The 25,994-nt window shown below is 36.2% G+C and overlaps 1 protein-coding gene across 9 annotated transcripts in view; it reads right to left on the bottom strand.

Moving 5' to 3' along the window:
• Positions 1 to 377: 377 nt before the first annotated feature.
• HECTD1 (HECT domain E3 ubiquitin protein ligase 1) overlaps positions 378 to 25,994 on the bottom strand; it is a 90,965-nt gene continuing 65,348 nt past the window's right edge. The window contains exons 25-43 of one of the 9 annotated variants that reach the window (XM_082648458.1): positions 24,963 to 25,799; positions 24,051 to 24,272; positions 19,685 to 19,818; positions 18,692 to 18,814; positions 16,230 to 16,386; positions 12,724 to 12,946; positions 11,550 to 11,604; positions 10,936 to 11,118; positions 10,335 to 10,542; positions 10,165 to 10,250; positions 9,879 to 10,006; positions 8,138 to 8,339; positions 6,791 to 6,928; positions 5,907 to 6,514; positions 4,841 to 4,919; positions 4,622 to 4,715; positions 3,773 to 3,923; positions 2,147 to 2,291; positions 378 to 2,035 (exon numbers count right to left, since the gene is read on the bottom strand). In XM_082648458.1, coding sequence (XP_082504584.1) covers positions 1,898 to 2,035; positions 2,147 to 2,291; positions 3,773 to 3,923; positions 4,622 to 4,715; positions 4,841 to 4,919; positions 5,907 to 6,514; positions 6,791 to 6,928; positions 8,138 to 8,339; positions 9,879 to 10,006; positions 10,165 to 10,250; positions 10,335 to 10,542; positions 10,936 to 11,118; positions 11,550 to 11,604; positions 12,724 to 12,946; positions 16,230 to 16,386; positions 18,692 to 18,814; positions 19,685 to 19,818; positions 24,051 to 24,272; positions 24,963 to 25,799 — 3,911 coding nt within the window. In that variant the 3' untranslated portion in view covers positions 378 to 1,897. The remainder of the gene's footprint in view (positions 2,036 to 2,146; positions 2,292 to 3,772; positions 3,924 to 4,621; positions 4,716 to 4,840; positions 4,920 to 5,906; positions 6,515 to 6,790; positions 6,929 to 8,137; positions 8,340 to 9,878; positions 10,007 to 10,164; positions 10,251 to 10,334; positions 10,543 to 10,935; positions 11,119 to 11,549; positions 11,605 to 12,723; positions 12,947 to 16,229; positions 16,387 to 18,691; positions 18,815 to 19,684; positions 19,819 to 24,050; positions 24,273 to 24,962; positions 25,800 to 25,994) is intronic. The other 8 variants (XM_082648459.1, XM_082648460.1, XM_082648461.1 and 5 more) reach the window with 8 other exon arrangements.

The raw sequence follows: 25,994 nt of genomic DNA, 5'->3' as shown, positions 1-25,994 counted from the left end.
CATAAATAAGTCAGCATGGCTGTGTTCTAATAAAACTTTCTTTATGGATACAAATCTGAATTTCATAAAATTTTCACATAAGATATTATTATTCTTTTTTATTTTTTTCAACCACTTAAAAATTTTAAAAACCATGTTTAGTTCATGGGCCATACAAATGCAAACGGCAGGCCACAGTTTGCTGACCCCTGTGCTAGAATAGTCTTGGTAAAAGCTGGCTACTGACAGACATTTTAGAGACTTAAATAATACACATAAACTGGATATTAATTCTACTGCTAGTGTAAAGTTCTAGTCATGCATCCATGTATTAGACAATCACCACCACTGTTTTCTGGATTAAAGCATAGGTCATACGTTTAAATATTGCTATTATGTTTTATTTTAACTTTTATTCTCGCAGAGAACTGTGAAGCTAACAATAAGGTAAAGTAAATGCTGCCTCTGATTACATAGTCACAACATTCTCATGCAGAGAACAGAAACACTACTCAAATGATTGACTGCAATGGGAGAAATCTCTTCTAATGTAGAAAGGGAACGTACCTTTTAAACAGGTAAATTGTGGGCAATTCCAAAAAATGCTTTTCACGCCTATAAAAGCCATTTGGCTAAATCAGACCTAGTGACATTTCTTTTACCTAGATGCATAGATATGATAAGTCACAGGAAAATGGAAATATAGCCCCTTTTCAAAACCAGGAAATAGCATTATCCCAGTGGTTTCTTTTCACACTAACACAACATTCAAAAATCATTCTTGGATCTTAGACTTACACGTCGCTGAAGATACAATGGTAAGTAGCACATTTGGTGTTTAAAAAATTAACACAAATAACTTGGCTATTTCTACCTGAAGAATACTTTAAACACAGAACACAAGAGTTGGATCACAAGCATGTGAACATATATTTCTCCTAGCTTTCCAGTTTCAGTAAGTGTATTTACACAGAAAAATACGTTTCTTCATGTAGTAGTTTCAAAAAACTATATATCTCAATGATTCAAAATGAAAAGTATACAGTTAAGCTCTTAGGTCTGATGGCTGCAGTGAAACAGTCACATGACACAGTTTTGTACGCTGCAAACATTTTAATGATTATTGTTGAGAATACATTTTGGAAATTTTTTTACTTCAAACTGCAACAAGTTAAATAAATGTTTATAATATACAAAGAAAATACAACCAAAAGTAAAACTTGCTTTAAGTGTGCCTTGCACCTAAACCAGTGTTTTCTCCCCCCCCCTTAATATATCTTTATTTTTGAACTGCACAAACACACTTAAGAATTTGAATTTTATAGTATGGCATTTAGGAAATAAAAATATACTCCCCACCTCAAAGAAATAAAAAGGCTGTGCATGATTATATGCCAAACAAAAGAGAGAACACTAGATATACTCTGATAGTGCAGGCATCATTAAAAAGGAAAAGAAAAAGCTTGAGATGCTCATTAACTCTCTATGTTTTAAGGAAGCAGGATTTTTGACCAAGTAGCTTAAAAGCCAGCAAAACAGGCATCAGTGATGGCAACTGTAGTGTATGAAGTATGAAATGACAAACTTTACACAAATACACTGTTAGAAATTTACCAATGAACACTGAAGATCTGAGAAGCTGCTCTTTGGAACAGTCAAGTAGGACCACCTAATTCCAGTCACATGAGCCCTTGTAGCAACACAAAGTGTTCTGTGCTATATACTTGCTGGCTGGATAGTTAAAGGATTTGTTTTGTCATTAGCAGCTAACGAACTTATTCCATGTGTTCTTAAAGCCTTAATGGTGGAAAAAAGGCAAGTGTCATTAGCATGGAGGATCATATACTTCTCTGCACACAAACACAAAAGGCTTCACTAGAATTTTAAGTCTCTGATGTCTCCCATTGCACTTCAAAGCTCAGTTGAGATGAAAGCCTTTCTCCATTGTAGCAGCTAGCAGGCGCTCTCTCATGATCTCCTCCGAAGAGTATTCCGGCAACTTTAGATAATGTACACATGTATTCACTGATGGGTAGCTTGCATCAGTAGCATCAACCTACAGAAATAGAAGTGAAAATAACAGAAGACCATGACTTTAAATATGTATTTCTTTCAACCCTTAAGTATCTTAATTCCATTTAGATTCCCCAGTAGCTAGAGTTTGTACCTTGCGTACAACTGTGAGCCTAGGATGCAAGTTAGCCAGTCCACCTGGGGGTAGAGTTGAACAACCAGTGGTAAACTGCAGGAATGCCTTCCTCTCATCTGAAGACATGCCACATAAAACCCTCACAAACCTAAGGAAACCTGGGCTAAAAGAAGAAAAATAAAGTTATATTGATTTGATAGCTGATTTAAATGAAAAATACTACCATTACTGTATAAGCCAGCAATAACCCTAAAAACGAATATCCGCATGTTGGAAGAACAACACTGTCTAGAGACTCTTGGGTAAGTATGAAATAAGTTGATACAAACTACTTGAAAAATACCCTTCAAAGACTGATACAGACAGACTGAAACACTGATGGAGTATAGGAATCAAATATGCAACAAAGGCAGCAAATCAGAAAAGCTCAAGATGCACATGCATAATTCACCCAAATATGGCTAAACTAGCAACAGGGATCTGAAATAATACATTTTTGTTACAGTGAAATAAAGTATCACTATATGCTACAACATGGATGAATTTCATAATTATAATATTAAATAAAAGAAACCAGAACTTAGAGAATACATACTGCATGATTTCGTTTACTAAAGTTCAAAAAGCAAGCAAAATTAATCAATGGGAATAGTGATTTAATGACTAGAAAAGAATAAGATGGGGATGGGGACTTCTAGAGTTGTTTCTTGTTCTGGGTACCAATTATACAGGTGTGTCCATTTTGTGAAAATTCTCCAGGATGTATGTGCAATTTGTGTACTTCTCTGTTATGCTTCAATAAAAACTTACTTAAAAAAAAAAGCTATATATACAATGTCATTTAAGTTTAAAATAATAATACTTTCTCATTTACATCACTTTGAAAACTTTAAAAAAAATACAGGGCTTACAGTCTTAAAAAATGTCAGTGGTATGAAAGAAAAAACATCCAAGGAACTGTTGATTAAAACCATATCACAACTAAATACAATTTCCTGACGGGGGAGAATGGGAGTGAAGTGAGTGCTATTAAAGATATCGCTGGAATAATCAACAAAGCTGGAATGTAGACTATAGATTAGCTAATAGTATAGAATCACAAATTTGCTAACTAGTATGGCTACGTGGGAGTATGGCCATATTCTGAGGAATGTACACTAATGTATTACAGAGTAAAGGTACAAGATATATGCAAAATATCCTCAAATGGTTCAGAAAATATATGTGTGTGTGTGTGTGTGTGTGTAAAGAGATAATGTAAAAGAAATACAGCAAAACGTTAAGTACTGGTGATTCTGGTAAAGGATATATAGGAATTCTTAACTATTCTTCAACTTTTCTATAAGATTGAAATTATTTGAAAATAAAGGTTAATATAAAAGCAATAAAGCCTAAGGGTTTACAAATGACGCAATTTTTAAAATGATGAACAGTTAAAACACAGTGAGAAAAGGAATGTTAAACATCAGCCAAGATGACTTTTTGTGTGAACTCAGCCTTATCAGTGAATATACATCTTGGTAACGGTGAGACTTAACTCCTTTCTCATTTTATACATATAATTCACTGAGTCATTTAGAGAACCCGCCATTTGATTTTGGGACATAAACAATTTGTTGATCTTAGAAAATAACCAACACATACCTATCACGTGTATAACCCAACTTAGGTTCAGTATAATTAATAATATCCTCTGCTGCCCAGGATGGCGACTGATTTCCACAAAGAATCATTTGGACTTCTTCATGGCTGAAGGAACTTAATTTCTCCATTGGAAAAACTTTATTAAACCCATCTACATTACACACACAGCAAAAAAACAAAAACAAAACACACAACTCAGTTTCCAAGTTATAATTTCAAAATAACAAATTTCAAATCAAGATATTCAACTAAATGGAAAGAAGATAAATATTAATATTTGAAAAAGCAAATATAAATGAAAATAGCTTGAAATAAAAACTGTGCTAGGGTTTTAAGTACAGAAATTTTTGCTTATTATCACAAATGTAGACAGGGAGAGAATATTCAGACACTATGGTCAGTAGCCAAATTCTAATAATTTCCCAATCAGTTCTTATGTCATACAAGCCAGCCAAGGCTATGTTTCTATTTTTAAAAATAGTAAGTGATAAACAGTCCAATGTATTTTGCGTCAATCTTTACTTGAAGAATTTAGGTTCTAACATAGTTTAACTCATCTTGATCGTGTAATATTGAAAGTATGCAACAATATTATATCCACTTACAAATGAAAAAATAGAAGCCAAAAGTGGGTCCCTCATTACTCAGGAGGACCAAGCTGAGGGTATGCTACAGCTTGAAAATGTTCCAACCTGTTCTGAGTACTCTGCAGGACCTAACTGTTGGGAAGACAAAAAACTAGACGGCAAATCTAGAGATTACTAGCAATTTTTGAGCATAGCAGTACCTTAATTTCAGCTGTCTCAAAGTAAAAGGAGAGGGATTCAACTAAAGAGCCTTAAAAATTACCTCTAAAGGCTTCCATCTGTTTCTGAATACCCATATGCATACAAAAGTCAAACATCAAATCCACATATTCTTCTGCATTATCCATTGTTACCATCTGCAAAGGAAAATTTGTCAACGTAATTGTTAATATCTAGGAATATTTCAGGAGCGCCTAGTACAACTGGCCTCATTAAGAGGAATTTTCTGGACTTACAGATATATCAAAAGCAAAATTTGTACCTCATCTTCACCACTTGGCTTCAGATCCACAGCTGTAAAACCATATATTCTTGAGGAAGGGCAAAACTGGAAATTTAAACTGGGAGGACAGAAAAGGATTAGATTAACATTCAGCTACCATTGGTGTTTAATTTTTAAAACACTGCCGCCAAAACCATGGGCACCTCCCCCAACAATAACAAAATCACTATACCAGCTTAGATGTTAAGTATGGGGCCTTTTAAAATGCAAAACCGTGTGCCCAAAAACTATCTGGCCAACTGTTTACCAAACCTGGCTTTGCAGGCATTTCATGAAACATCACCTTTCATGTTTTACTTCCTCCTTAGGCACAAAATTAATCAACTATGGATTTTTGTAATGAATTATGGTAGCAACATGTTTACAAGTTATTTTTGCAAAAGAAACTTTTTTTTTTACTAAAGTTGTTCATGCTCTGTTTTTACCCCCGCCTCAAGTCAAACCTTGAACATATGAACAACTTATCAAACACAACTTCTCAATGTTATCATCAAAGAAAGAAGGAAGGAAGGAAGGAAAAAAATGACAGCAAAGCCTCGTAGTCAATCCAAAAATCACAGTTTAACATACCAAGGGTATAATAATTACATGTATATAAATTAATAGAATTTTATCAAAAGATCTACAGCATCTGAGTTAGTTAATGCAGCCACTGGGGATAAGGCTTACATACAAAGCAAACTATTCTGAGGTTTTTCAAGTAGGCTATATATATCAATTAGCTAATGAATTTGTCAAAATATTATTGGCTTTGGACTGTTTACACAAGATATATATAGTTATCACATTTGATAAATCAGATAATCTTTCAGATGTCTGATGATTAATAAACTATATTCTGGTATTCTGAGTGCTCTCTTTATAAAATTAACAAATCAAAGGATCAAATCAAAAATCGATATTTCCTGTAGCATCTTATTATTGTTAACAGACTGTATATTCATATATTGCAAATCAGTGAAGACAAAGGAACAAAAGCTTTAGAATTTATTCATCCATTAGGTTGAAGAGTATATATATCTATATATACACACATAAAGCTTACCCTAAATCCTCTATGCTAAGTGGAGGCCCAGAACCTGATGGATTCTTCAGCACTAGTTCTTGTAATTTTGTGTTCTTCTCATCTTCAGAAAGACCTTTGTTGCTTAAAATCTGGCGCCTCTTGATAGCAAGGTCTTTAATTTCTTTTAAAAATCTGGCTCTGTGTGGGTTTACTAGTTCAAAGTCTTCCCAAGTTAAAATTCCATTAAACCAAGCTGGGGGTTTTGGTTTGGGGGGATCTAGAATAAATTCTGATTTTGAATCCTCTTCAAAGCTTCCTACTGAGAGTGAATCATGACCTTCTTCTGTAGAGGCTTCAGACTGACTTTCAGTACAGTGTAAGTCTCTATCACCTCGTGACTCATAAATCAGTTTACTCATATTGCTTTTAATGTCACCCATACACATAAGTTTAAAGAAAGGTTTAGAAATAGGTAAATCCACAAGTCTATTGTCTTGAATGCATTTGGCCAAGAAAATTCCAAGGAAATGAAAGAGTTTTGTGATCCTTTCAAGCTCATCACTATCTTGTGGAAATGGAGCTGTAAACAGTCCACATGATCTCTGAACATAGTATCCAGGAGGTTTCAATCCACCTCCAAGATCGACCTAATTTTTTAGAGGGAGAAATGCAAAAAAAAATGAAAAGATCCATAAACATTAAACATCTTAATTCAGCTATCTAAAAGTATCTATAAACACATTTTATTAAATAGGTTTTATAGACTAAATTTTACCCTTTAAAAGCATTTTAATAGTATCAGGATTATTCAATAATAAAAGTAGAGTCAGAAAACCTGGCTTACATTCTGGAAGCATAACTGATTTTTAACTTTCTAAAAGCAGAATCGCAAATCAAATCACAAAATGGGAAGTATATCTTACATGACGAGATTCATCATCTGGAAAGTTATCATCACAAAGCCAAGCTCCCAAATCAGTTCTCTGGAATTCTGCTGCCACCAGAGCATAAAATTCTAATGTGGGCCCCAAGCCAGTTCCTTCTTCTCCTAAAAATTCAACCTAAACATGAACAAATAAATTATGGGGGAAAGTAAGCTTAAAAAAATTTTTAATGATCCCATTCTTGCCAAAATCCAGTCCTACTGTAATATACTTTTTTTTATAGTAGCAGTATAATATAAGCCACACAGAAGTGTTTATTCCAGTTTTTCTAAAGAGAAATTTGATTTGTTGTACGCTATTCCATATTTAGACACTGTGGTGAGCATCGTCCATACATCAACTTACTTCTCGCAACAAACCTACAAAATAAATTATCATGTCCTTTTCATACCAAAGGAAACCAAATTTCAGATAAAGAGGTTATATATCATTTGCTTGAGGAAATGATGGTATACAGATTTATGTGTGTGTGCATCCGCACGTGTGTCTATGTGACACCAAAACCTAAACTCTTCCACTTATTTCTGACTTTAGGCAATCGCTTTAAAGGTTTTTTATCCATACTCCATATATTCCAAAAATTATTTGAGGCAGCTTACAAAAACACACAGTGCATGTTAAAAAATAATAATAATAATAATTGAGAATTATCTGTGTTAGAGGACTATATGGGTAAGAAGAATAAGATGAAGGCACAGAAAATTCTTTTTTTGGGGGGTGGGGTGGGGGTGAACTGGCGGCATGCGGATCTTAGTTCCCCGGACAGGGATTGAACCTGTGCTCCCTGCAGTGGAAGCACGGGGTCCTAACCACTGGGCCGCCAGGGAAGTCCCAGGCACAGAAATTTTAAAGTGAAAACCATAAGCCTTATAAATTTTCTAGAGGTGTATTGTATTTATCATAATCAGTCTGTGATCCAAAAATAAACAAACCAGGTGGCTGACATCTGTGACAGGAGAGGTATTTCTTTCCTTGTCTCTCATATATAAGGAATAATATGTATATAGGATATAATCAACAATGCCCACAATAACATTTCTGCAGTAAATATATTGAATTTCTTACCGCCATTTGCTACAACATCTCTCAATATCTTCATGAGTGAAGATATTCTTTGCTGCTCATTAAGCCACGAGATCCTGACCCCTGAGGAGGTGAGCTGACATCCTCTTATGAAAGATGCTCTGCCAGAGGAGAAGGCCTTTGCACAGAGGGCAGAGAAATCCATCTACACTTCTATCTAATGCAGTTTTTTATGTGGTGGAAGACACAGACTGGTTCTCTAACTGTCAGTCCTGCACACTACAAGAAATTATATAGAGGTACCTCAAGAACTGATTTCCGATCTGCATGTATTTGCATGACATTCTCAGCCCACTCCATCAGTGATTCACCACGTGGAACTTTCACTCTTTCATGCTTGAGACGACCAACACGAAACTCTCCAGGATCATCTCGCCTTACACTAGTTGTGGTCCTTGTTCTTTCCACAGTGGCCTCACGTCGGTTTTGTAACCACACTATTGCTCTGAAATAGAAAAATACCTATGTAGCTGTAGCATACAGCAACAGCTGAATGTACTACTAAACCAGCAACAAAAGTCAAAGATTTAAGAATTTTTTAAAAATAGTATTTTATCAGATGATCAAATATACTAATCTTATTTCCTTAAACAAACTGAGAAAATACTGAGTCTATATTTTCCCTTTTTACTTTAGCAATTAACAGATCAAAATAAAGGTCTGTGGTCCAACCCCACACAACACATAAAAATACAGACAAACTCATAATACATAAAATATAAACATTTCCTAAATCAGAGAATGTAAAAAATGGTTAAGCTATCTTTATTACTGTGATACAAATTGAAAGCCAACACAGAAACAGTGTTGTGATTTTGAAACATTTTCTTTTTAACAATGCAGAGTTAACCCATCTAGGATGGGAGAAAGAATCTTGAATTAAGAATAAGAAGATGAAAGATCTACTCTCTCATGTGTGCTACAATTTTTTTGGTACTCTCAGGCCAATCAGCTATGTACTTTGAGAATCAGTTTCCTCATCTATAAAATAAAAATCAGGGAGTTACCTAGTAGACTAGTGGTTAGGATTCGGGGCTTTCACTGCCATGGCCCGCGTTCAATACCTGGTCAGGGAACTTAAGATCCTGCAAGCTGTGTGGTGCAGCCAAATTTTTTTAAAAAAATTGAAAAAAAAAAAACCCCCAAAACAAAAAAAAACAAACCCACACATATAAAATAAAAGTCATAACCAATGCCATTAATCACAGAGGGCCTATAGTGCTATGTGTGCAAATGCTTGGTAAATATGAAATGGTCCAACAATGTAACTAAGGGCAACAGGCAACTCCATTTAAATTATAACTTTTTTACATCTACTTTGAAAGTACTCTGGGTATTCAATCACTCAACAAATATTTACCGAGCACCTACAACGTGCTGTACACTGCAGCTAGAGCAGTGAACAAAACTGCCAGAAATTCCTGCCCTCATGAAACTTTCATCTAGTGAAGGAGACAGAAACACAAAAAGAAGTAAAATGGTATGTTAGATTGTAGTAAGAGAAAAATAATGGCCAGAAGATATATTTTAATGTTATCAAAGCTATTTGCAAGCATTAAATTTTGTATTCTTGGGAATTTCAGCAACTAATAATTTATGTAAGCCGCTTAAATACTGTACAATAAATGCTAGCTAATGGAAAACACAGTACTTCAATCCACACTGCTTCAAGAGAGCTTATATCCAACTGGAAATCAAAAAATGTTTAAATGTTGACAACTTTTTTTTTTTTTTTTGGCCATACCTCACAGCTTGCGGGATCTTCGTTCCCCCACCAGGAATTGAACCCACGCCCTTGGCAATGGAAGTATGGGGTCTAAACCACTGGACCACCAGGGAATTCCCAAATGTCGACAACTCTTTACGAGAAAACAATATATTCCCTTAATCAATCTTGATATAAAGTATATATGTACATTTTGAGCTTATATAAAACATTTAAAAACACATTTATTCTAAAAATGTAAAATGATACACCTCCTACCTTGATGCACCAAATGCTGTACATGTGAAATACAGCTGTCTAGTTTCAAATGGTATTAGAAAAGGACACTTGCTGGTTAACTGTTCACACCAGTCTGGCAGAGCCCCACTTGCCAATGCCAATGGCTCCTGCAAATTAACAAATAACAATGTCTTAAAGCAATTATGAAAAAAGACAAAAAAGAGTCAATTCTTAACAGGAGAGATGGCGTGAGGTAGAAAAGGAAGGAGAGGCAATACATTCAAAGTCCAACAGATTGAAGAGTTCAAATATCTGGTTTTATTACCTCAATCTGCTGCAAAATTTTTGTTGTGATTTTTTTGCTAGTGAATTCATCTGGTGGAAAAGTAAACTGAGGCTGCTCATCACCTTCTGTAAAAGTAATAAAATTAATAAAAATATAAACTGACTTGCTTTTAAAAATGCCACAGAAACGAAACAAGGCTTCTTACAGACCTTCTTGGGATATTCTTGAATAAGGGTCACTTGCAACTATATACAGAATACGCAGAAGCTGAAGGACATCTTCTACTCCACAAGAATTCTGTCCATTGCCTGCTTTGGCCTGAGGTTGTTCTTTTGTCAAATTAAGAATATCACTACTTTGAAGAGTAGAAATGGCCCCCTGGTTTAACCCAGACTTTGTTCCATGCTCACAAAAATCCTAAAGAAACAATTGGGAAAACTAGCCATTAATCATTTTCAAGAAAAGCAATATATCATCCTATTAGTATTAATGTGAAAAGGCTGGAATTCTTCAAAGAATTGCCTTCTTTTAAAATAAAAACAGTATCATCCAAGTCAAAGCTTAACCAAGCTTTGTTCTAAACAAGAAAATTATCAAAATATAACCACTAAAAGCCACAGTTAAAACTACGTATTTAGATCCAATGCCACAAACCATATTTGAAATTTTAGCATTGTCATATTAACAATGTTAATTCAACTTCTTTTTTTTAGTATGTCCCAATGAACTGCTTTTCCTCAAGAATATTTAAAAAGCTGCAAAGCACAAAGCCATTCCCAATCAAAATAGTGTTCTGATGCCAATATATACCTTATATGCAGCTATGAGCTGAGAACAATTTCTGTTTTTCCTAATACTTTTATTAGTGCCAGTTAATTTCCAGTGGCGCAGGAAAGCGGCGTCTGCATTCTTCTGCAGGTAGGTTATCAAGTCATTCTTTGGTAATTCATCAGTGCCAAGATACTGTTCCACATGCTCTATAGACCAACAACCCTACAATAGGAAAAACGAAATGTTGGCCTTTCCTGATTATAAAGTTTATGCTACTTCACATGCATTACATAAGGTAGCTTTAAGATCACGCATTTAACCTAATCTAAAGAATCCCATGTTGGGCTTCCCTGGTGGCGCAGTGGTTGAGAGTCTGCCTGCCGATGCAGGGGACACGGGTTCGTGCCCCGGTCCGGGAAGATCCCACATGCTGCCGAGCGGCTGGGCCTGTGAGCCGTGGCCATTCAGCCTGCGTGTCCGGAGCCTGTGCTCCACAACGGGAGAGGCCACAACAGTGAGAAGCCCGTGTACCGCAAAAAAAAAAAAAATCCCGTGTTGCTGATTTCTCCCTTAATTGTTCAATTGAAACACAGCGTTAGTTTTTCTTTTACTAAGTAGCCAAGAGCAAGACTCATTTCCTAAAAATAACTTACCATTTTTCCATTTTCCTTTTCTTTGTCAGAATCTTTCATTTCTCTGTACATAATTCTAAATATGAAGATATTATTCAAGTTAATTCATAAATCAAATGATTTGTGGTTATTTCTAATAAGCCTTCAATTCTTTAAAAACATGTATGAATGAGGACATTCATTAGCTATATGCTTACATGAAATACTGAACTCAGGGAGAATTTATAAGAAAAAATATTCATTTGTTAAACATAGGGAATAGCGGAAGTCATATTCCTGAAAGAGTTATGGTTTATAAATCGAGCATTATTAAGAAAAAGCATGTATCAAACCTAGAACTTTTAAAGATATAAAGTAACATGCCATCTCTTATAACTTTCATACATTGTTGTAAAAATAAAATAAGATGTGTCTGCATCTGTGTCTAGATAGAAAGAAGGATAAGAATAACAAGGACCAAGAGGCGGTTGAGATCAAATTTAATATTCCAATAAACACTGAAGGACGAGAATGCCATGAAGACCTTCTGTTCTATCTCAGAAAAACCTACATTACTTTATTGGACATTATCTAAGATTATCAGTGACGTTAAGAGAATATCGGAAAAATAAACTAAGAAAAGTGAAGTTACATAGGATGACTATGATATAATTATTTATGATATTAAATTATATTAAATTATTTATATTACATAACAAATATTATTATAGGTAATACTTACTGAGCACCCTCTACATCTCATACAGTACTGAATCTACTTTACATATATTAATTCATTGATTCCTCACAACCACTCTCATTTTACAGATTAGAAAACGAGGTACTAAAATGTTAAATAAATTTGCCCAAGGTCATTGATATTATTTAGTGAATGAATAAATGAATGAACAAAGAGAGGTAGGTTTAACTCACAGACGCCAAAGCAAATAACAGAAAACATTTACTACTTCATACACAATCCCAGTCAAAGAGTTCAACAATTATTACATAAGGAGCTAGTCTAGATTATTTCTAAAGTTCCTCCCAGTTGTAAGCTTTAACCTTTCTCCATCAGGAGTCAGAAATGCTCTTATCTATTCCTGTAAACCAAGAGAACTAAATCTTTTCTGTTCCTATAATACAAAATATAGAAAATATTTCTTGGCTCATACACTATGAAAATATCTACTTAAAACATTAAATTAAAATCTCTTACGTGTATGTTGGCTCCCAAATACGCCTAAGTTTATCTGATTTCACATTGCCGTTACACGACAACTGAAGCAATTTCTGTACATAGTAAAAGATGGTTGATCTGAAATTAGTGAGTGGTAATTCAACTTCACGAGTTGTTCCAAGACCTGTTACTTTCAAAGTGAGGGCTAATCGAGGTGACGGAGTACATTCAACTTCTTCCAAGAGCTCTGAATGAGGTGTTCCTAAAAATATGGAAGATATGAAAAACAATTACACTAAAATAAGCAGTCCAGAAAGAGCACTGCACCAAGAGACAGGTTACATGAAATCTAAACGTTTCTGCCATATATCAGCTACTTAAGATTCTCCTGGGGACTTCCCTGGTGGCAGAGTGGTTAAGAATCCACCTGCCAATGCAGGGGACACGGGTTCGAGCCCTGGTCCCTGGTCAGGGAAGATCCCACATGCTGCGGAGCAACTAAGCCCATGCGCCACAACTGCTGAGCCTGAGCTCTAGAGCCCGCAAGCCACAACTACTGAAGCCTACGTGCCTAGAGCCCGTGCTCCGCAACAAGAGAAGCCACCGCAACTAGAAGCCCACACATGCGCCCCGGCTCGCCGCAACTAGAGAAAGCCCCTGCGCAGCAACAAAGACTCAATGCAGCCCAAAATAAATAAATAAATATATTTATTTATATATTAAAAAAAACCCTATAGCTAGTGTCAATCTTATTAAAAAAAAAAAAGATTCTCCTGGCCTCAATATTTTTGTTTTTTTAAAATGGGAAGAATACAGTTAGGTTAAAGACAGTGTACTAGAGAAGAATTTATACATATGATAAGAATCTCTAGTTTTTATTAGGGTATACATGAGAATTGTATATTTCAGAACATTTTATTTTTATGAATGAGAAAACTAAAATTATTAATAATACTACATACAGAGAAAACCACATACTCAGTTAAAGACTTATCAACCTTTTGCTTGCATTGAATGAGTCTGTTATGAGGTAAACACACACACACACAAATACAATTAGTTTCATACGTATTTAGTGATGTACTCTCTTTTTTTTAATCTCAGGAATCTTTTCCTCATATCATGATATAGTTTTATAAAGTATTGTTTTATACACTGCATGACATCCCATTGTACTTTAACTGAACCATATCCGTTATATAATGAAGGTCATTTCCAATTTTTAAAGAATACCTCTGTAGTCATCTGAGTGCAGAGCCAATACTTCTATAGTACCAATATGTAGTAGTAAAAATATGAAATATATTGCTAAAGAACTCTATCGAAAATCTGTACCTACTTATACTCCCTAGAATAGGTTTTCTTTTTTTTTTTTTTGCGGTACACGGGCCTCTCACCGTTGTGGCCTCTCCTGTTGTGGAGCACAGGCTCCGGACGCGCAGGCTCAGCGGCCATGGCTCACTGGCCCAGCCGCTCTGCGGCATGTGGGATCTTCCTGGACCAGGGCACGAACCTGCGTCCCCTGCATCGGCAGGCGGACTCTCAACCACTGCACCACCAGGGAAGCCCTAGGTTTTCCTTTTTGAAGGGACCTTGGAACATCTTGATTCATACTCATTCTCACCATCATACTACATCACATACCTCACATTATACTATAAACTGTACTTATGTTCATATTTAACATAGGTATCTTTTTATCAAGTAATAAGTACATTCCACAGTAACATTTAAGTCTTCTTGAAGGATAATATACTGATTACAATAGCTGACATTTATTGAGACACACATCAGGTACCATGCTAGACACTTTACATATCTCACCTCATTTAAACCTTGTAACTACCTTATCAAACAAGGACTTTATTTTCCCCATATAAGAGATGAGGAAAGCCAGGCTTACATAGATTAGGGGATTTGCCCAGTGTATTAGTTTCCTATTGCTACTATAACAAATTACCACAACTGAGTGGTTTAAAACAACACAAATATATTATCTTATAATTCTAGAGGCCAGAAATCTAAAATGGGTTGGGCAAGGCTTTGTTCCTTTTGGAGGCTCTCGGGAAGAATCCATTTCCTTGCCTTTTCTAGCATCCAGAGTCTTCCCATGTTCCTTGACTCATGGCCCCTCATCACTGTGATTGCTGCTTCCTGTTGTCAAATCTCCTCTGACTCTGACCCTCCTGTTTCTCTCTTACGAGGGCACTGGTGATTACATTGGGCTCACCCAGAAAAACAGGATAATTTCTCCATCTCAAGATTCTTAATCACATCTACAAAGTCTCTTTTCTCACGTTAAGGTGACATATTCACAGATTCTAGAGGTTAGGACCTACATATCTTTGGGAGGGGGCCATTAGTGTGCCTACCACACCCAAAATAGAGTTGTAAGAGATGGAGCTGGCACTCAGGCTGACTGACTCTGGAGGCCATAACTAAAACCACTATATAGCTTTTCAAAGTAAAAGCTGCATGGGAGTAATGCTTAGCAATTTTGATCCAGTAGAAAACAATACAAATTATCTACCTTTAAATGAGTCCTTGCTTTAAAGTTTATACAAATGTAAAACACTGTGTGTTTTTAAAATACTATAATTTTATAGCCAAGACATGGAAGCAACCTAAATGTCTATGGACAGATGAATGGATAAAGATGTGGTGTGTATATATACACAATGGAATACTACTCAGCCATAAAAAAGAATGAAATAATGCCATTTGCAGCAACATGGACAGACCTAGAGATTATCATACTAAGTGAAGTTAAGTCTGACAGAGAAAGACAAATACTGTATATCAGTTATAATGTGGAATCTAAAATGTGATACAAATGAACTTATTTATGAAATAGACACAGACTCACAAATACAGAAAACAAACTTATGGTTACCAAAGAGGAAAGGTGGTGAGGGAGGGATAAATTAAGAGTTTGGGATTAACAGATACAAACTACTACATATAAAATATAAACAACAAGGTCCTACTGTATAGCACAGGGAACTATATTCAATATCCTGTAATAAACCATAATGGAAAGAATATGGAAAAGAATACGTATATGTATAACTGGATCACAGTGCTGTAAACCAGAAACCAACACAACATTGTAAATCAACTATACTTCAATGAAAAATAAAATAAAATACTGTAATTTGCTCCTTTTAAAAAAGTCTGTATTTTTTTTTAAGGATGCATGGCTGATATATAGTTTCTCCTGAAACCTTTTACTTATAACCTGCATATACGAGTAGTACCTTACTTTTTAAAACTATACAGTACTGGGCTTCCATGGTGGCGCAGTGGTCGGGCGTCCGCCTGCCGATGCAGGGGACGCGGGTTCGTGCCGCGGAGCGGCTGGGCCCGTGAGCCATGGCTGCTGGGCCTGCGCGTCCGGAGCCTGTGCTCTGCAGTGGGAAAGGCCACGGCGGTGAGAGGCCCACGTACCGCAAAAACAAACAAACAAACAAACAAACAAAACTATACAGTACTACTTTATTTGGTACCTATTAAAATTAAATCACAAAAACTAAAATATAGTATACCTGGGGGTGGAATTTCTAGATCAGTTGTCTGCTGGACATTAGTACGACCAGGTCTAGGATCAAAAGCAGGAACCAAAGCTGAAAACTGCCGCTTTAGTACATAATCATCATCCCATGTTCTCCGGCGTCCCCCTTTAGTTTCATACTCTTCTTCTTCCTATTAAAATAAAATTCCACGTACAAACATTAAAAGGTAAAACTCTTCATTATTGCTAAAGTGATATGCTATCTATAAAATAAGGTATATGTCAAATACTTCTCTCTATAGGTATTACATGTTCTTATTCAACCATATTTCTTAAGCACAATATAAGCCAAACATGTAGATACATAAATTTCTTACTGATTTAAGTTTATGAAAAGTAAGTCGCTGTATGGTTAAAATTTCAAGAGTCACACATCTGGTAATAAAGCTAAATGAAAAGTCAAAAAAAGATAAGTAGCTTTAGTGATGGTTACACAAATTTATACATGTGATAAAATGACAAAGAACCATACACACACATTGGACCAATGCCAGCTTCCTGGTTTTGATACTGTACTCTAATTATGTAAGATGTAACCACTGGAAGAAACTGGACAAAGGGCACACAGGACCCTTCGATCTCTGCAACTTCCTGTGAATGTATAATTATTTATAAATAGGCTGTTTTTTTTTTAAAAAGTGTAAACTGTATTACATACTGAATTACATACAAAACAGATACAGTGCTTGGAAGTTGCTTTAAATTACTGTGGGGCAAATAGTTCAAACAAGTTCGACAAAGTGTTGATCTGTCAAATGATAGGTTCTTGGGGATTCATTGCACTATCCTTTCTACTTCTAGCATGTTTGAAAAATTCCATAATAAAAGATTTTTTAAGGAACATTTTCTCCTCTCCTTCACTTTTTGTATCAACAAAAAAGAGATCAATGAATTGTAAATATTGTAAATGTCTGATGTAATAATTTTTAAATAATAATTATCTATATACTTAAACATACACACATAGACCCCCCATATTTTGAACACTTAATTGAAATTAACCTTTATAACAAATCAAACTGACATTTGACAGCTCTGGAACCAGAATGTCTGGGTTTTTATCCTGGATCCAAAACTTCTATGTGTGATCTTTAGTAATCATGAAGCAGGAGATGCATGGGCTCCAGGCTAGGCATTTAAAACTGGTCTCCTGTTTACATTTCTTGGGACGAGAAAAAGACGGGCTTCAGGCTGGACACTTACAACTAGCCTCCTGTTTGCCAATTCCTGAGACAGGAGATAGGTGGGCTTCAAGGTTAGATATTTAAAACCAGCCTCCTGTTTGTAATTCAAAACAGAAATAACAATAGAAACAGGGTAAATATCCAGGCTTTGTCTCCTGAGGACACTAAGATAACAGTCACAGCAGGGACAGAGAGGGGCTAATCCCTGTTTGAGTAAAGATCAAGAGGTCACATATTTCCCATCCTTGGGGCAAGGGAGACACTGCACATGCGCAGAAAGGCTCCTTGGGGGTCAAAAAGGACGAGGCACCACCCCATAATATGTGATGCCAAGGCCCCCCATAGGCCTCTGGGCTGGAATCCATCTTGGAAAAAAGTAGCGCACACACGTTGGAGAAGGCCCTAGGGCAGGGCAGGTGTGGAAACAGAAACCAGGTAATTGGCTAAGGATAAACAAAGACCCTGAAGAACTGCCCTATATAAATGACTTAACCATCGATTTACTACTTTAAAGAGGGGGGACTTTAGGGGGGACGCCCACACCCTTTCTCTCCAGGTGTGAATCTCTGCCTTGCTTCTGTCTTAATTAAACAAACTGTTTCTCTGTGTTCTCTCCCACTTGTCTGCTGTGTCTCTAATAATAAACTTTGTACCTGTTTTTACAGTTTTTGCCTCCTTAAGAAATGCATTTTTCAACGGAGGCAAGAGCCAGGGAAAATTTGCTTCTAGCTTCTAGTCCCTGCTGGTCTGGTGGCTAGGATTCCTGGTTTTCATCCAGGCTACCCAGGTTCAATTCCTGGGCAGGGAACTAACACCTTGCTTCAAGCCACGGCTCACTGCTGCCTCTCCCAAAGGGTTGTTGAAAGGACCGAATTAGTTAATATATATAAACAGTGCCTAGCACCTAATTAATGATAAATGTTAGTTAACAGACTAATACTTCTATTACTCTACTATGAAAACTTAGAAAATAGCTGTTAACCATTTTAGTATATGTTTACTGCCACCCAAAGGCCAAGATGAGCAGGTTTCAAGTAAGAAATTCCTGTATGCATTATGGTAGAGCAATCATGGACTCTATCTGGACTATGGAACCCAAGCAGTTGGGCAAGTTTCTTTTTGTTAACTCTATTTAGTAGCTTCCTGCCCTCACCCTGCCCCTGCTGTATATTTTTCTAGGCATTTTAGTTTGTGCTTTACTGTGAAAAGGGAAAAAAATACACTGTAGAGAAGGTAAACATGAAGATATTACCTGCTCCCCAATAGGTCGGCTCCCCGCTCCAGCTGGGACCTGTGGTAGCTGTGAGGTGACAGCATGGTGTGTTACATCAGAGCGGGAGCCAGCTCGACGCTGCAGGGATGGACGTCTCAGAATCTGATACAGAAAATGTAAAGAGACATGTCTAATTATCTGACCCATATATATCTCTATTCAGCCTTGACCTGAACTATAAACCTATATTACCAAAACTGTCATTAGAAAACTTCATATTCATTAGCCATGTACATAAAAGTTACAAAGTGAATGTTTTAAATTCATCATGCATCATATACTAACCTTCACAAGAAATGTGCTAATATTCTATATGTTTTCTAAGCAAGATATACTAAAAGCATTTTTTGGAGTTCTCCACCCCACTATAACTCAACTTATGAAAAAACATGTTTTAATCTAGTAACACTTTATAAAGGGAAATAAAAATTATACAAGAAGCTAAAATAAAAGGCATTTTCAGGCAATAGTTCAATTTGAAGACAATCACAGTTATCAAACACTAAGATTTCTGGATCATACTGCCTAAGCTTGGGTCCTACTTTTCTACTTAACTCTAAATAATAAGGGCAAATTATGTTTTCTATGTCTCTGTCTCATAGGTTCTGTGTAAGGACTGATGAGATAACATGCAGATACTGCTTACAAAACAGTAGGTACCAAAAATTTCTAAGTATAACTATTGTGGAAGAACCATGAAAATTATATTCTTTAGGATTAGGGCAGTTCTTCACACTTTAAAACCTGTGAAAACATCAGATGTGACATAGTGTTTTTCAACTATGACCAATTTATTTTCTTTCAAAAAATGTCATAAATGCTCAGATTAAAAGTGCTTTTCTTAATTAACCACATTTTTCATACTGGTGCCATATCGCTTGCTTCAAAGTTTAACCAGGACTTTGCTTTTCCTCTCCTCATTTCAGTTATTAACATCCTGTCTTAGTTGAGAGAATGGGGGACTCTCTCTACCATAACCTCCTCGTATTCTTGGTCCTCCTGATTGTCGTCTTCATTTTCATCATCTTCCTCATCTGGCTCCGGCAAGTCCTCATCATCATCTAGCTCAGCTAGCAGAGTACTGGCACGGCAGCTATCAAGGAAATCTAGAAAACAAAGCCAACGATCTTCCTCTTAACAGAATTAACAAAGCATAACAAAGTAACTTTGCATATTGATTTTTCTTTCTTTTTTTTTTTTTGTGGTATGCGGGCTTCTCACTGTTGTGGCCTCTCCCATTGAGGAGCACAGGTTCCGGACGCACAGGCTCAGCGGCCATGGCTCACGGGCCCAGCTGCTCCGCGGCATGTGGGATCTTCCCGGACTGGGGCACGAACCAGTGTCCCCTGCATCGGCAGGCGGACTCTCAACCACTGCGCCACCAGGGAAGCCCCGCGTATTGATTTTATAATACAAAGGTAAAATTCCAGAGGGACAAGTATAAAGGCCACATCTAGTACTGACACTCTTCTACCACCACACATAAAGGATGAGTAACAATGGTAAATAGTCACAAGCATGGCAGAAAACAACATGGGATAAAGGATGGTCATAAACTAAGTCTGTATCTACAAAATCATTTTTAAAAAGGTCAACAATATGGGGTATGTTAAAAAATAAAAATCCTATCATTATTCTCTGCACAAGTCATAGGAAACATAAAACGGTGGAAAGTGTGAACACTGGAATCATTCGCTCTGTCAACAATTATCTGTTGAGTACCTACTATGTGCCACGAATTCTGTTAGCCACCAGGTATATGCAGTTGTAAACAAAATAAACAGGGTCTGAGCCCCCATGGAGTTTACAGGGCAGAGAGGCATTTAAAGGTAAACAAATGAATACATAAATATAAACTGTGAAAGATATTATGAGGGAAAAGAACAGAATTAAGTCGATCAGAGAGACCTGAGTTTATCTATGTGACTGGGGAGATACTTAATGATAATGACTACTTAAAGATAATGTCTATTTATTATGGAATAATGTTAGGTACCATCTTTCATATTACGCAAATTATCTAGCACATAAAAAAGTTCAATAAACTTGAATCCCTTTTGTCTCCCTCCTTCTTAGGATCTCTTCCCTTCACCCTTCAGTAAACAGAAGGTCAAATTTACATTGCCCCACATCAATGAAGATGCTGAGAAACTGTTCCCCACAGGAACTGAAAACAAAAAGAGGAATAATGAGTCTAAAACAAGGTAAGTTTTTACTGGATCTGGAATTAAAGAAACTTCTATGGCTAAGAAGACAGTATAGTAGTATATACTCTATATTCCAAAAGAACATCCAGAAAACAATTTATAATTATTTAGTAGAAACTTGCATTTGTAAATTTCTGAACCAAATATAATTTTTTAAGTCTAATAATTATATAGGACTAAGAATTCAATGCCTTTTACTGTGACTTGCCATTGCTTATGAGACATATTCTGATTTCAGAATATTCACAGCTAAATTGGCAACATTTTTTCCTTAGTGACATAAGATAATCATAATTAACGGCATCTTAAATTTGACAAAATATATTACCCCTAACATACGTAAAGTGCCATCCTGCAATTTAGGCAGTGGTTCTCATGAACATGATGTGGTAGTATACAAAATAAATCAATTCCACTTTTTGGTTTATTTTTAAAGGAAAAAAATATATATGTATATATAAATTCCACCTCCTATATGTTACAATTCACTGAAGTCAGAGGTTTGTTTAACTCATCTTCCCTTTTTTTATCAGAGTATAAGAATATTATATATACATATATTTTCAAAAAGCTCCTTATTTTATATATTTGACCATATTACAGAATCAAATCATTTCCCTCAAAGTTTGCATATATAGAAATTATTTTATAAGGCAGATGTTACTCTGATCCTTCATATAGCAGCACTCAAAGAGTCCTCCAGTTTTAGAAATGTAGAAAAGGAAATTTTAACCGCCAAAGAATAATTTTTAAAAGGCAACCAGTAGCCCTAACTCTTCAATATTCTTTCCCACTAGCATACCCACAACTTTCTTAACCTTCACATGATTTAGAACTAAAGCTTAAAGTTAACATATTAACAGGGAGAAGCAGAAGGCCTCCATGAGAAAAACGAAAGTAAAAAAGTTTATTCAGTGAATTTACAATACTTTGGTGTAACAATCATCATCATTTTACCATATACATATTTAATAGCTAAAGTAGAAACAGAGAGATGTAATACTTTTCCTAAAACCACAGAACATCAGATGCAATTCCTGGCTTGGAATAGGAGAGGCCAGTCTCAGAAAAGAAGAGGAAAACATATTAAAATGATGTATACATAAAATAGTACTTAAAATATATCTTCACATAAATTTTCTTTTATTTTAAATTAACAAAAGTAATTTTGAAAAAAGAACAGGTGATCAAGGATGTATGATAAAAGGTATTCTAAAACAATAGGAATTTACCCTAAGGAAATACACAAAAATACAATTCAAGGATGCTCATTCATAACAGTGTTGATGGTACTGAAAAGCTGTAGCTTAAATATCCAAAATGGGGGATTTATTAAATAACGATCATACAAACAGAGGAATATTTGGCAGCCATTTCATATGTTGTAGAAACTCATCGAACAATATGAAAATATTTCACAATGTACTGAGTGAAAAGAGCTTTCTGCAAAGGACAGAATCCTTTTTTGTTTAAAAAAACAAAAACCAGAAGAACATACATATCAAATGATATGTATTAAATGACAACAGTGGTTGTCTCTGGAAGGTATGAACTAGATGATTTTATCTGCTTCTATATTTCCTTTCTATAAAAAGTTTTACTTTTCTAATAAGATAAAATAAGATGATCAAAAACATATATTTTAATTGAATCAAACGGTTTTATCACTGACTACATACCATGGAAGCTATAATAATGTATAAAACCCCTAAGCAAAAATTAATTCATCTGAAAAAAATTCAAATGTTACCTAAATAAAGAATAATTTCCAAAAGACTTTGGTAATAGTTGTGATATTGTGATTTACAATAAAATAAATTTGGTCTTCGCCTTTGTTCTAGGTACTGAGTTCCTAAAACTCTTGGAATTTCCTAAGAGATAAGAGCAATAGAGGTGTCTTTTGTTATTCATAACCAGAGTTGGTTTGATGAGACTTTTAAAAAGCCCTAAGGTAATCTAAGGATGGAACTGGTTGTTAGTGGAACCAACCACAAGTAGAGGGTTGGAACTTTCATCCCACCCCTTAGACCTCTGAGGAGAGGAGCTGGAGGTTGAGTCACCAATGGCCAATAATTTAATTAATGGTGCCTAAATCATGAAGCCTCAAAAAAAACCCCAAAATGCTGAGGTTCAGAAAGCTTCCAGGTTGGTGGACATGAACACACCGACAGACCAGGAGGGTCCCTAAACTCCATGGGGACAGAAGTTCCTGTGCTTGGGACCCTTCCAGACTTCACCCTATGCATCTCTTCCACCTGGCTGTTCTGAGTTATATCTCTCTCTCTTTTTTTTTTTTTTTTGGCCGAACCATGCGGCTTGTGGGATCTTCGTTCCCCAACCAGGGATCGAACCCCGGGCCTCAGCAGTGGAAGCACGGAGTCCTAACCACTGGACCGCCAGGGAATTCCCTATATATCCTTTTTATAATAAACCAGTAACCCAGTAAATAAAATGTTTTCCTGAGTCCTGTGAGCCACTCTAGCAAATTAATCCAACCCAAGGATGGAATCATGGAAACTTCCAATTTATAGCCAGTCAGTCAGAAGCACAGATGACAATCTGGACTTGTGATTAGTGTTGTGGAACTAAGACTTTAACCTGCAGGATCTGATACTATCTCCAGGTAGGTAGGTAGTGTCAGAATTGAGTTAAATTTTAAGACATTGAGCTGATGTGGGAAAAGTTCACACACATCTGGTGCTAACGACATGCCAGAAGTGAAGCATTCTATGAGTATTAAAAGTACAGGAGACACACAGGAGTGTTTTTCCTCTTACATTACAACATACAGGAACTATCAATTTATAAAGCTTATTAATCTATCACACTCTTTCTTCTCTGATAAAGGTATCAAATATCTCTGTTATTATGGTTCTTCTAATAAAACTTCACTAGTGACAAAAGGCAAAAAAAGGATGACACACAAAAAGTTCCTAGACGTCTATTTACAATCAGATAATTTCTTAACAGTCCTGCATATCACTGTGAGTTTTTTCATCATATATGAAGCTGCCACATTTGTAAGAAGAGAGAATTATCCTTTTCTAATTAAAGGTTAAAAATAACCAAGGAGAAAAATGTAATAAAAGCGTCGCTATACAAATATCTAAATATGGTAAACTATAACTTACCATATAAGGAATATTCTGCTTCCTGACCTGTGTCACTCTCACTGGAGGTGGATGTGAGGCTGGTGGTCAAGGTATTACTTAATGACTGACCAACTGATAAAGCTGTTGTTGCTGTAGCTACATTGCTGCTGCTAGTGACACTGGATGTTGACATAGTCACTGTTGATGTAGTACCAGGTGTGGTCAAATTAGGGAAACTCTGAGCACCCATAAGAGGAGAAGCTAAAGATAAAAATGAAGCAAATTAGTACAAAAAGGGAGGATTATATAAACCTTAGAAAAACTACGTTGTATATTTAGGAAAAAGAATGAGGTCATGAAACACCAATTATTAAAAGGCTGAAAAGCAACAACTTTGGGAACCCAACTGAAATCCAACTAAAAATTCTTATTTTTATAGCATTATTATTTTTCAAAATGTTAAGCCTAGCTTTTTAAATAAGTGAAACAGGCAATGAAATAACTCCCAATGTTATTTTCCAAGGGAATTACTTTGACCCACTGGTAGCTTTAATTAGAATTAAAAACTTTCAGAAGCTAATACCAATTCAGGACCTAAGTAAAAGCTATGCCAATATTACGCTCTGATTTCAATTGACTTTGATGATATTTAATAGTCATCTATTTCCTCTTGCAACCGTACTTAACAATTTATCACAGAAGAGTGAAAAACAGAAGTGTGTTATTATTCAGAATAAGAGGTTCTTTATCACACCTGATCAGAATTCTTAAAATATCACAGTTCTATAGAACTTAACCTCATATTCCTGAAGTGCTAAATTTGACACAGTTGTATCTAACATGGTTAATGATCTAGTTAAAGACTGAAGCCAGAATCCACTTGAACAGATCCTACTTTGCATCCCTCCGAGTGGAAAAAGCATTGGGTTCCATAAGGAAAAGCTCACTTACTTGCTGTGCTCATCACATTCCTCCCCAAAGTATTAGTGTTGTTATCACTGCTGCTTCGGCTTAGATTCATGTTGTTCGTGGCATTAGTCCGTGCTATGTTTGCCACTCTCCTTACAAAACTCTCCAAGCTAGATGTTTCTCTTGAGGACAGGTTAGGAACACTTGCACTAGAGCTCATAGGGGCCCCAGCAGCTAACAAAGAACTCACTGATAGTCTGTTACTTGCTGAAGAGCTAAGGGGCCGTTGTGAAGCTGCTTCTTTATTAGTTAACTCAGATACTGAACTAACATCAGGAGAACTAACACTAACAATTCCCATGGATATTGCACCAGACTCCCCAGGAGCACGAACAGAACTATCAGGGCCTAACTTTCTTTCAGCATTTTCACTTCCCATTTCCGTTGTTAAGGTGCTGGTACTTGCACTGGAAGATGACCCTACTTCTGTTTGAGGGACGTTTTCAGCAGATGAAAGAACAACAATTGGTTCATGGACATCAGCTCCTGAAACTATACTGTGTTCCATTACAATTTCTGATCTCCGTTCCGTTTTGGTCGAACCCAAGCTGATGTCGCTGCTACTGGCCACGCTACACACAGAACTGCTGCTTCCTTTTCTACTTGAGGAGCCTGCAGCAGCAGATGTCTTGTCTGGACAGTTGTTTTTCACCAAGCTGCTCCATGATTGCGTTGTGCCTGAAACAGTGGATGAAACAGGTTTGGGTGATGCCACTGTATCAGGGTCGTACCCTGGTGCAAGCTTGAGGTCAAATTTTCCTTCTGCGCCCATACGGTAAGAGTTTGAGCCACCAGCATCCCAGGTGACATCAATCCAGCCTGGAAAGGGACAGGAGTTTGTGAGACCCAGCAGAAAGCAGATAGGAGCGTGTCAGACAGTAGCTCCACAATATGGGATCAGCTTTTCATCAGTGCTGCACTTCTCTGAATTTCTAGTCATCTAAGGTCTGCTAACTAAAATTAAATCCTTCCTTCTATTTCTCTTATTTCTGAACTGTTTGTTCTGGTGATGCT

Source organism: Grampus griseus (genome assembly GCF_964374135.1).
Source record: "Grampus griseus genome assembly, chromosome: 2".
Lineage (NCBI taxonomy): Eukaryota > Metazoa > Chordata > Mammalia > Artiodactyla > Delphinidae > Grampus > Grampus griseus.
This window is presented reverse-complemented; position numbering and strand designations above follow the sequence as displayed.